Raw genomic sequence first — 13,021 nt, 5'->3', positions numbered from 1 at the left:
AAATAGTGACGGCTCTCGTCTCTGTCAGTACAGTAAGAAACGATGGTAACTTTAACCACATTTAACAGTACATTAGCAACGTGCTAACGAAACATTTAGAAAGACAATTTACAAATATCACTAAAAATATCATGATATCATGGATCATGTCAGTTATTATTGCTCCATCTGCCATTTTTTGCTGTTGTTCTTGCTGGCTTACCTTGTCTGTGCACAGATCCAGACGTTAATACTGCCTTTCCTTGTCTAATGCCTTGAACATGGGCTGGCATATATGCAAATATTGGGGTCATACATATTAATGATCCCGACTGTTACGTAACAGTCGGTGTTATGTTGAGATCCGGGTGTTTTCCGAAAGTCTTTTAAACAAATGAGATTTACATAAGAAGGAGGAAGCAATGGGGTTTGAAACTCAATGTATGTCTTTCCCATGTACTGAACTCTTGTTATTCAACTATGCCAAGATAAATTCAAATTTTGATTCTACGGCACCTTTAACAAAAAAGTCCTTTGAGGTGATTTTCACTACAATCAATAATTGAGACACAAGATGGCGGCAGTTGCGTTTGTATGAAACACAACAGAGCACAATGTGATACAAAAGACATGAACGTAGCAGAGCAGTTCATATATATACAGTTGCCATGAATGAAGCAGAATATTTGGAAACATCTGAATGCTGGGATTTACCAGTTAGAATACAGTATTTCAATAAACATGATTTTAAAGGGTTAGTTCACCAAAAAAAAATTAAATTCTGTCATTAATTACTCACCCTCATGTCATTCCAAACCATTGAATCTTTGGAACACAAATTAAGATATTTTGATAAATTCCCAGAGGTTTTTAATCTCCGATAGAAAGCAACGAAATTACCACATTCAAGGTCCAGAGAAAGACATGGTTAAAATAGTTCATGTGACAGTGGTTCAACTTTAATGTTATGAAGTGACAAGAATACTTTTTGTGCGCAAAAACAAAACAAAAATAACAACTTTATTCAACAATTTTTTCTGTATCCTGTCAGTCTTCTATGCAGTTGATGCAGTGAAGCGGTTCCGTGTTTACGTCCGAAAGCCGGCTCAGTATTAGCAGACGCTGTTCACGTGAGCAGCACAACGCATGCGTGTGATACTGACGCAGGAGCCGGCCAAATACAGAGTCAGCGTTCTCACGTTGAACACAGAAGCTCTGCAATGTGTCTTCAACGTAAACTACGGAGAAGACTGACAAGGTAGAGAGGAAATTGTTGAATAAAGTCGTTATTTTTGTTCTGTTTTTTGCTCACAAAAATGTATTCTTGTCACTTCATAACATTAAGGTTAAACTACTGTAGTCACATTGACTATATTTAACAATGTCTTTACTTTTCTGGACCGTTGCTTTCTATGAGAAAAAAACTCTCGGATTTCATCAAAATATCTTAATTTGTGTTCTGAAGATGAAGGTCTTCCGGGTTTGGAATGACATGAGGGTGAGTAATAAATGACAGAAATTTCATAATTTTTTAGGTGAACTAACCCTTTAACATAATACAGCATTAAATCAGCACATAATAATACTCCTAATAGCTCCTTAAAGGGACAGTTCAACCAGAAATGAAAATTCTGTCATTATTTACTCAACCATGGCTTCATTTCTTCTGTAGTACCTAAAAAAAACAATCCCTTTTAAGTAAAACATTGCAGGCTATCACTTTTTACAATGTAAAGTGATAGCTATTTCATGTTATATTATTTAGGGGAATAGCTGCATGTTCTAGATTATCCCATTTCTGTAGCATGCACCCACATATTTAAAAAATTGGCTCCATCACTGCCTGTCATACACTTATATTCCATTCAGTTCATTTTCTCCCATCTCTCTCTCTCTTTCCTCGTTCCATGCATTGCCCATCACTGTGGCCACATGACTCTGAGTGCTGCATTTATTTGATTAATATTTTGGGTTGACTCCCTCCCCTCCCCCTCCCTTCCTCCTTCCCCCTCCCCTCCTCCTGCACATTCCCTAATTTCACCTTCGCAATGTTTCATTTGTAGACTAGGGGTGTGAAGTCAGGGGACAAGGGAAAGAAAACGATTTAACCAACATTTAAAGGCTTGATGTCCAATCAATTTTAATAGAGCACCTACTACAATTTTAATGAATGCGTATTTGTGCGGTTCTCTGTACCTGCTGTGTGATGACTGATGCATTTATACTGTGTGCAGGCATGTGTGTGTGTGTGTGTGTGTGTGTGTGTGTGTCAGTGTCATGGTAACATTGTGTATAATTACATTAGTCTTGTACTGCACAGAGAGAGGAGAGGAGTTCACTATCCACATAAGCAAGCAGCCATTAACCTTTCCCACACTCTCACTGCCTGAGTGACTCCGAAATGAAATAGTTAATCACAGAGCAGCAATGTCATTATCAGGGGGGCATTATGGGTAAGGACACGCTGACTTTGGCTATGTCAGGTGTTTTTGCTCTCATAATGCACACACGCATGAGCACTCAAGATGTTAACTGTGGAGGTGGAGGAGGGACGGTTTTTGCTTCATGGTCAAATTGTCAAGACTGCTGTTTGTGGGAATGTACACTTTTGGAAATTATGGGTTGTCAGGTTTTGGGCGATGTGTGGGCTCGAAGGCAAGAGGCACAGGTGTGTCATCTGTGACCTAGAACAGCTATTTCTCTTTTGCTCTCTCTCAGACACACATACAGTTAAATTACATAAACATGAGTAAACATGAGGGTATTCAATCTGGACTCACGTGCTCATACAAACATGAGTTCACTTGAATTTTCCCTCTGGGAAATCTATCTAAATCTCTGTCGTCTTTAGGGTCAGCGTGTTTTTTATTCTGCAGTGATGCATTTGATCTAAAGTTACACTAAAGACATTTATAAAATGATTTCCATTTATAAAAAAGATCTCTATTTCCAATCCTAATGTTCTTTTGAACTTTCTGTTCATTGAAGAATCCTGAAAAAAAAAATTTTTTAAATAAATAAAAATCAACATTGATAATAAGAAATGTTTCTTGAGCACCAAATCAGCATAGAATGATTTCTGGAGGATGAAATATTAGCATGCTGGTTTAATTAATGTATTTGAAATATAAATCATATTTTTGTAATAATATGTAAGACATTCTTAGATGTGGAAATTGAATCATAGGGTTTATTTTTCCCCAGGAGCAAATGTTACAACACAGGCATTTCTCAAGGCACTGAGACTGACAGGCACATGTTTGCAGTTGTACTCTTATAGCCATTGTACTAATTAAATGACATATAGGGATTTTAGGGTCACAGAAACACAATCTAAATGGAGGATCAATTGGGTCATATGCTGAGTTAGCATGCGCTAATCTATACATTTTCTTTAACTGCAAATGAGATTCACCTATAGCCTGCTACAGAGGTTATAGTAATGTGAAGTTAAATATAGAGCTGGTTTACTCTGCTGGGGTACCAAATCAGGCCACTAGCTGAAATGGGGTTGGAAGGAAGTGGACCCGTGTGCACAAGGCTAAAAGGGGAAAACATCATGTGGATAAGATTTTTATGATTTTATTGCATTATAGCAAGAACATCATTTGTATTTAAACATGTCCTGAATCATTTTATCCTATAAAAAAGACATCTCATGAGAATTTCATGAGGATTATCAGTATTCTGTCAGGGATTGCTAAATTCTATTAACAAAGTTAATTTAGCATAAAGAAATGTAATGACTAATTGTTTCTGTTGCATGTGTGTTACCACAGAATATTAGTATTACTGAAATTGAATTGATTTTTATTGCTTCCTATCAGTTTTACTTTAAAAAGAGACATGACAATGACTAATTGCTGTACACCCATGTACAATTTGGTGTCATTGAGATACTATTTTACTTTTTTATTGCAAATAATTTTGTGTGTGTGTGTGTTTTTGTTTTTGCCATTCTCATTATTTTTTTATTTTTATTTTTTTTTTAAATGTCTATATAGTTTTTTTTTTTTTTTTATCTTTTTTCATTGATTTTAGGACATAACATTTAATTAAATTAAAATGTTGCCTTGGCAGTTACAGTTTTTCTTATTCGCTTTTGTGCATTTCTCAGATCACAACTGAAATTCTCAAAACTACTTGTTCAACCTCCACATCATCTATTCTAACCACTTGTGCACATCACAAAAGCAATTTCTCATTCTTCTGAACAAATTGCAAATGCTTTGGGGTTCATTTGTGCAACTGATTATGTACAATTGTCTGCTGTTTCCTATATTATCAATTGCTTATGTCATGTTGATCAAAATATATGGTTCCCTCTTGAATAGTCTTACCCCTCAAAACATTTAGGCATTAGCCAACGTAAATGCAAAATGGTTCAACTAGTTGCCATAAACTGTTAAGCATATTTTTATACATTTCTATTAGACTTTTTTTTTGTAAATGTGTCCTGAATTGATAAATTGCGAAGGTGTATTTTAAATTTCACTAATGAAGGGAAATGTAAAGTACTAGATCATCCAATGATCAACCAGTTATAAGATAGCTCACTCATATATAGAGAGAACAACACAGTGTTACAAATTCTGACAATGGAAGAACAACAAGGAAACAAACAGCCAGGAAGACGTAAGGATGAGTTGTTGTAGACACATATTTTCATGGAAAGCCTCATGATCAATCCAACACAAGCTGTTAGTTTAAAACTTCTGTGCAACATGGAAATTTGAACACACACAAAGGTCAGCAGCTTTGCGCTTTACATTGTTCAGACATTTCTAACATACAGGTCTGTGTGTTTTCTGTTTACTGCATGTATGATGTACCATAATGCACTAAATGCTTAGTTTAGCCATCATTAAAATAATAATAATAATATTCCCCAAAACATATATGCCATAGTAATTTGAGAATACCAGACTCTGCATTCTAAGGACATGATCCACAACAGGTTTAGCTCTGAGACCAAGAACAGAGCTTTGTGTTTTTAAAATATATGCATTTGTGGGCAAGATAGAAACCAACATGAATCCCGCTGGGGGTTTTCTTACTTATCTTTGCCATTTAGCAGATGCTTTTAATCCAAAGCTACTTACAGTTCACTAATTGCAGGCATAGTCCCCTCCCTGGAATAACATGGAGCAAAGTGTTTGGCTCAAGGGCACAAGGAGCAAGATCGCATCTCTTGCATCCAAATCTCTACCTTCTGTCTTATAGTGGTCTTGGTCCATATCATTGTACCCCAAATACAGTGTGTGTTATCATTTTAAGGGGAAAGGATTTAAAGGGTTAGTTCACCCAGAAATGAAAATTCTGTCATTTATTACTCACCCTCATGTCGTTCCAAACCCATAAGATCTTTTTTCATTACACAAATTAAGATATTTTTGATGAAATCCGATGTCTCAGTGAGGCCTGCATAGACAGCAATGGTTCTTCCTCTCTCAAGATCCATAAAGGTACTAAAACACATATTTAAATCAGTTCATGTGACTACAGTGGTTCAACCTTAATATTATAAAGCGACGAGAATATTTTTTGTGCGCCAAAAAAACGACAACAAAACTTTCAAGTGATGGCTGATTTCAAAATACTGCTTCATGAAGCTTTGGAGCTTTACGAATCAAATCAGTAGTTTGGAGCACCAAAGTCATGTAATATCAGCAGTTTGATGGTTTGATATGCAATCTGAATCACTGATTTGACACAAAAGATCGTAACTATCCGAAGCAGTGCCTTGAAATCGACCATCACTAGATATTGTTAAAAAGTTATTTTGTTTTTTGGCGCACAAAAATATTCTCGTCGCTTTATAATATTAAGATTGAACCACTGTATTCATATTTAAATATGTTTTAGTACCTTGGATTTTGAGAGAGGAAGTACCATTGCTGTCTATGCAGGCCTCACTGAGCCATCAGATTTAATCAAAAATGTCTTAATTTGTGTAATGAACAAAGGTCTTACGGGTGTAGAACGACATGAGGGTAAGTAATAAATGACATTATTTTCATTTTTGGATGAGCTAACCCTTTAAACCCATGCTTAAACAACAGACTGGCAGCTCAGCAAACATGTCATTCTATTTCTGTATTGCAGTTAATAGAGTGTAATTTAGTGCAAATTCCGCATTTAAATGCAATTAAATTTTTGTGTTGAATGGAAGTTATTATGTAGCTGCCAGGGATGTGAAAATTGAAGGACTGTAGTGATGGTTGTGCAATTTTTTACCACAGTTCTCTGCAAGCCCAGATAGAGCAGCTGCCATACCATACTGTGCTATAACTGCTGACCACGCTCATAAATGTGGTCATTGTTAAACCTTACTTACTTACAGCACTCCAGAGTTCCTGCTATTAACTCAGCAGTATCATGCTGCCAAACAACACTCTCAGTTTAGAATCTGACTGGGTGAATACAGCTGTTTTGGGAAATCCCTCAATAGTAAGGATATGCTCTTAAATGGCACACTGCACATCAGAGGTTTTGGAAGAAGTCTGGACCAGAACTGTGGGGATGGAAAAAGGTGTTGTGTGTGGAGATGAGGACATATGGTCTGTAACTGTTTTCACACTGAGTCTCACCTTGCTGTGATACCTGGCTGACCTTTCAGAGCACACAGGCAATGAGTGTGGGTGGAGGATTAGGCTGGATTATTGTTTGCCTTATTTGTGAACTAAAGCTGTGTATATAATATATCATTCTTATGATGTATATGAAAAATGTTGGGCAGAAATTCTAAACATCACATTAACATTATAGACATTTACAGTTATGTAAAGGTACAAAAGCTGTCACTGGGGCGGTACCCTGTTAAAAGGTACAAATGTACCTTTAAGGAACTTTTTTGCACTCTTTAGAGCGAAATAAAGTACCAAGATGTAAATTTTTTGAGAGCAATAGGATGTGTTTTAATTATAATTACATGTTGTCACTACTTTAAGGTCTCATAGAAATGTTTCAAATGTGTGCTAATATTCTCATAAAATATGTTTAGGCTAAATACAATAGATACTGATATGAAAAATATGATTGTCTGCCACAGAGAAGACTGCTTGTTAAGATAATTTTTATAAATGAAACAGTTGCCTGTGTTCATTAAGCTGGCTCTTCAACAGTATAGCAGTTTGTATGAATAGGTCCATAAAGGTTTCTCCACTACCTCCTTTCCTAATCAGATGGTCTGTTTGATTTTATCAGGAGGACAGTGCTCTCTGTTGTTTGTTAAAGGCATTGCAGTTGGTACCAGGAAAAAGCATTGAATGAACATTATTTTCCCATAAGCACAAGGAAGTGGAATGAAAAATACTGCAGTAAAATGGCTGAATTTGCAGTATTACTGTACCATCTGTATTTCCATTCTACATCTCAGTGGGGCATCTCATGTTGTTTGTAATTAATCTCACAATAATAAGAGGTGGACATCTGCACTCATGGTAACAGTGACAGATTCACCATATGTAGTTGCAATTTTCAAAAACAAAATAGATTACAGGTTATGTAATTATTCATATTTAGGTGTGATTCTATAATTTGAACTAGGTTTGGGGAAGCATAAATATTATTAAATATTATTAATTCTTTCAAATTACTTGCATTTGTAAGGTAATCCTTCTGGCCCACAATTTATGGGTATAAGTCAAGTCAAGTCACCTTTATTTATATAGTGCTTTTTACAATGTAGATTGTGTCAAAGCAGCTTTACATTGATAACTGGTACATTATTTTGGCTGCACAGCAGCTCTTAAAGAATAGTGTCAATGCAGGCAGATCAAACCACTGTTGAATATCAAATGTCAAGTCAAATATCAAGTGTCCCCAACTAAGCAAGGAACCCAAACTCCAACAGGTGACATCAGGTGGCAAACAAGTGGCAAATAGGTGTAAAAATGGAGAAAAAAAAACCTTGGGAGAAACCAGGCTTAGTCGGGGAGCCAGTTCTCCTCTGGCGAACAGTGTATACGTCAGTAAGTAAGTAAATAAATAAAAGACCACTTTGCTTCTACCCAGCAGTCAGAGCTAATCTGTAAATGTTTTTGATACATTACCCACTTTATACATGAATTAGAGAGTGTGTCATAATAAAAACTTCAAAGCACTTTTAGCCTCTGAGATTCACTGATCCTTAACTAAAAGCTTTTAGGACCCTTGAGACAATCGCTCAACACACCAGATTATATTACAGTCCAGTCAGACTTTATAGCCTAAATACAAAACTACATTTAATAGCAGAGTACAGAGTGCTTTTCCACATGTGCAACTATTACGAGGCACATAATAAAAACCCAATGTGTTTTGGTATAGAAAATGGGACATCCTTCCTGAAATGTCACTCAAGCCTTAAAGATAGTGACCATTAGAGAGAGCAATGAAGCCTTTGGTTATGATAGAGTTACTGCGTGGCTGGAGGGTGGTTTTGAATGTCAGCCTAAAATAAGTAAAACATTGTATGAGTGACTGATCTAGGATCATCTATGGCCAACAAGCTATGTCTGAGGCATACATTAGAGCCCCAAAACAATTCTGTATCCATACAAAATATCAGGGCATGGACTGAAATACCTCAAATCAAAGGGGTCAGTGTTAAATTAAAGCTATTTTTGTATAGTAAATTGATAAATAAAGGGAAAATGTTTAAAATTGCTAATAATAATATAAAACGTAGTTGTTGTTGTCATTATCATTATATAAGTGGATGAACCCATCGGCCCGTCTCCTCGAAACCCAATGACCTCCATTAAACAAAAACAGAAAACAAAGGGATTGCTGTAAAACCTCATCTGAAACGCAGTACTTTAGATAACTCATATTAATCACTTTGTTTACATGCTAGATAAAACGGATAATCATAATTGGAATTGTACTGTAAAAATAGTCAATTTTGTGTTTGGTTTTATTGAGGTGCATTCTGGGAGAAAATGATTGACATCGCGGCCATTTTGGCTCTGGCCGCCCTGCACCCATTGTGTGTGAGATAGTAAATACTGACACTGCCAGACAAGCCGAGCACATATTTCACTGCGCGAATTAAAACACGTTCACCTGAGGTAAGTGCCCCAATGCATCACTGTCTTCTCTCTGATATACTTTTCAACAGCTTTGTGAAACTTTCCTGTAGAATAATGTTGATTTTGAGCGTTAAAACGTTAAAATCTCATCGTCTGAAAATGAGAAAGCCGATGGCGAGACGCGAGAGAAAATAGGCTCTCCTTTTCGTGTCGGAGGACACACTGAAATCCGTCCCACTTTCGCATGTCTCTGTTTACTTCGGTTAAACGGCGTAAATTCGCGGCAGATATTCCTTCTAAGCGACTATTTAGTTGCCCAAGGATGCCTGCTACCGTACTGTGTTGTTGGTTTTGCGGTGTATGGGTTGGATTTTCAATTTTATTTCAAAGTTTACGTCCTCCCCTGTGCCTCAATGCACGGACTCCCTTCAGTTGCCGTTCAAATTGCAGCCATAATCTTGCGGTTTAGGGCGGGGATTAGACGGACTGCTTTGCCCCCACAACTGGCAGGACGGCCTGAGATTGGTTCGTTTTTTAGGCTCCTCAAATGCTACTGGCTCCTGCTTTATTGTTGTTGTATGGTCGTCTGTGATTAGTTTAAAGGCTGTCTCAGTCCAACGCTGAGTGGTTGCTTTTATTTATTGGGTTTAACGTGACGTGCTGGAGGAAGTGGCCTGAAATAGCATATGAGGCACTGAGTCAAATACCAAAACAAGTGTAAAACAAGCGATTCTATTTTTAGTTTACTCACTTTTATAGCTTAGTCTGTCTGTGTATGAGCCTCAATACTTAAGTTTTTACTAGCTTAAAAACTTACTAGCTAAAAGAAACACTGTTCAATTATAGTAAGTAAACTTGTATGTCCTAAAAGTGCCCATGATTTACAGACTTGACTGTATTCTAAAACATTAAGCATTTTCCTTTTTCTCAGGTGATATCAACTAGCAATGGCCCGTACTAAGCAGACTGCCCGTAAGTCCACCGGAGGAAAAGCTCCACGTAAGCAGCTGGCTACCAAAGCTGCCCGCAAGAGCGCTCCCTCAACTGGAGGAGTTAAGAAACCTCATCGCTACAGGTGATATTCCAGGCTTGTAATTGTGCGCACCAAAAAAAGTTTTACTATAACGAACCCTGCATTAAGCATCTTTCCTGTTTCCAGGCCCGGTACTGTGGCTTTGCGTGAGATTCGTCGGTATCAGAAGTCCACTGAGCTGCTGATCCGTAAGCTGCCATTCCAGCGTCTGGTTCGAGAGATTGCCCAGGACTTCAAAACTGACCTGCGTTTCCAGAGCGCCGCCATTGGTGCACTGCAGGTGTGTATAGCCTGTTACCTGCTCTTTTTATTCCTTATCAGGGCTCAACGCTAAGGATTCTTTTCTACTGGCCCCACAACAAAAAATTTATAAAAGTAAAAGACAAGAAAATGGACCTATAAAATAAGCATAGTTATTGTTCTTATTGTCTTATTGTTGGTGTTATGACACCAAAAGCTACTAGATTAATTTATATTTTAAATATTGTTAGACAAATAAACAGTAAGTAATAAAAGTAATAGCACAAATAAATACAACAGAACAAACATATAAATGAAATAAATGGTGCATTTCAAGTTTTTCATGTAGGTTTAAACAGGAGATTTTCAGGTACAGAAATTGTAATCTAATGTATAACTATAGAATAGATTAAACTTTATTAAAGTTAATCAGTCAAGAGCAGTTACAGATGCATAAAAATGTTTTTAATGTTGAAAATATATAAAATGTTAAATACAGTTATTTGAAATTATTTAAAAAAAATTAAGACACTTCAAATGTGAAATGAAACCCGCCAGTAGGTGGCAGCGAATCACTGTTAATGAGCGAATCATTGAGATTCAACCGTTTCATTCAAGCGGCTGATTCATTCAGGAAGTGTTGCTCAGAGACGCAAAACAATTCTGTGGACTTTGCAACTATTTTCGTTGGCGAAATAGAGCGAAACAGACGATTTAGTTTTTAAAATGTAAGTCACTTGATATTAAGTTCTTATCAAGAAAAACAGCGCTATTGGTTAACTACATTAAATTATATAAATATGAAATATATACAGGGGCATTTTTTTGTCAATGCGTGTGCGCAGTGAATGCGTACACTCTAAATATGCACGCACACTAGTCTAACCTACTAGACTACGTCACAGTGCATTCGTGCACTCAATGAGTGTGTCCTTGTTTGTTTTTTGTAAAGTGAGGGACATACTCGATAATATCAGATCGTTAAATCAACAATTACTATATCATAGACGATATATAACGCACACCCTACAGCACCGGCGCGATCAGGGAAGTGACCGCTTGGTTTACTGTCCCGAGCTTGGTTTGAGCCCTGCTTATGTTGAACTTTTTAAATTAACAGACCGATTTTGTGTGTATTTTTGCAGGAGGCCAGTGAGGCATACCTGGTCGGTCTGTTTGAAGACACTAACCTGTGTGCCATCCATGCCAAGCGTGTCACCATCATGCCCAAAGACATCCAGCTGGCACGCCGCATCCGTGGAGAGCGCGCTTAAACTCTCCCGTTCTTTCTATCGCCCTCTTTATTTCTTTCTGTCTCTCCACTTGTTCTCCTCCTGCTTTTCTTGATAGAGTTTAGAGTATCAGTGATGGGGAGTAACTTTGTCTCAGTCTGCTAGTGCTGTCTAAATTACGCGTAGGGTACATATATGTGCATGTAACAGGTGCTGCTGATCACACACACACACACACACATGCACGTGTATAAACACAAACACATACTCTCACACATTCACATTTGGAGCGTAAACGAGGTCCACTTATGCCCGGTTTAGGGCTACACATTCAACATACGTGTAAGGAGAAGTCATCTCACCCTGCGCTCACACTTACTCCACTCTCCAGAGAAAAACAGGGGGGGTGTCTGGGGTCAGTCTGCTTAAGGGGAGCGGAAACTTCCACAGCAGGGTGCTACTAAAACTGCCTCAGTTCACCTTCCCGAAACCTGTCCTCGCCAATCTCCTTCAGAACCCCAACTTTGTTTTAATCCCACCCAGTTTCCCCCCCCCCCCCCCCCCCCCTTCCTGATCCATCCAGTCCTTACATGTCCTTTTTGAATCCTTACTCGCCCCTTCATAGTGGAGGTGAGTGTGGAGCCAGACTTCTTCTATCTGTGAGTGTCTGTGGGTGATGTGATCAGCAAAGCAGAATCGTATTCAACTGCAAACCAGCATCTATTGGTTAAAAAGTTGTTACTTGTAATATTGATGATTACTATTATTGTTAATATGGTGTCTTTTTTTTTTTACAATGCATACATGAATTGTTCTTTAGGGAAAAAAAGATTAATCCGCCGAGAATCAGTTTGAATTCGTTTTTTTTCTTTTTCATATTGTAGTGAAAGCCGATCCTGCTCCTCCTGTTATAACTTCAGGCAGCCACAGGGGGGCGCTCTAAACCAGCCTCTCATTCAACCACACTGTTCAAATAACATCCTGATCTCCCTTCTCTTTTTTTGTCTTTCTCACTCTTTTTCTGTCGTTTTCCACTCTTTCAATTCCAGTTTTGTCAAATTAAAGATCGGCATTAGAGTCACAGAGTGTAGCAAATAATATTCTTTACGTTTAGTACTCTAGTTCTGAGTCACTTTGTTTGGGTAGAACTTTGCTCCTTCCCTCTCTTTGTGATACACAATGTAACCTCATGTTTGTGCTTCTTTTATTTTTCTTATTCAGAAATTTAAATAAGCTGATCTTTGTATTTTCCAAATTTCTCATATTCTGGTGGTAATAAATAGATGTTACACAAACTGACTTTTCAGTGTCGTTTATAAACGCACCCGAACACATACCTGGACACATGGCCTAGTCCTATGATCTAATGTTTATAGTAACTTTTAATTGATTGAAAAATGGTCGAAAGTTGGATCGAGCTAATTTTTAAGAAACATATTTTTTAGTTTATAAAAAATAATTACTTAAAAAAAACATGCTAAACCTATGTAGAGATACCCAATTTGATTCCCTATAACTGCTGA

At 37.4% G+C, this 13,021-nt stretch overlaps 1 protein-coding gene across 1 annotated transcript; it reads left to right on the top strand.

Annotated features, from left to right (window-relative positions):
- Positions 1-8,918: 8,918 nt before the first annotated feature.
- On the top strand, positions 8,919-12,810 carry h3f3c (H3 histone, family 3C). The gene is made up of 4 exons (XM_067406885.1): positions 8,919-9,032; positions 9,925-10,068; positions 10,153-10,306; positions 11,412-12,810. The coding sequence occupies exons 2-4, from the start codon at positions 9,941-9,943 to the stop codon at positions 11,538-11,540; spliced, it is 411 nt and encodes a 136-aa protein (XP_067262986.1). The 5' UTR covers positions 8,919-9,032; positions 9,925-9,940; the 3' UTR covers positions 11,541-12,810.
- The last annotated feature ends 211 nt before the right edge of the window (positions 12,811-13,021 follow it).

This window comes from Chanodichthys erythropterus, chromosome 13 (genome assembly GCF_024489055.1).
Source record: "Chanodichthys erythropterus isolate Z2021 chromosome 13, ASM2448905v1, whole genome shotgun sequence".
NCBI classification, from domain to species: Eukaryota; Metazoa; Chordata; class Actinopteri; order Cypriniformes; family Xenocyprididae; genus Chanodichthys; species Chanodichthys erythropterus.
This window is presented reverse-complemented; position numbering and strand designations above follow the sequence as displayed.

Bases quoted from the DNA above. Each gene is read 5' to 3' on its own strand.
- h3f3c (XM_067406885.1), top strand. From the start codon at position 9,941: ATGGCCCGTACTAAGCAGACTGCCCGTAAGTCCACCGGAGGAAAAGCT. The intron at 10,069-10,152 runs GTGATATTCCAG...TCCTGTTTCCAG, and splicing joins AAGAAACCTCATCGCTACAG to GCCCGGTACTGTGGCTTTGC. The intron at 10,307-11,411 runs GTGTGTATAGCC...GTATTTTTGCAG, and splicing joins CCGCCATTGGTGCACTGCAG to GAGGCCAGTGAGGCATACCT.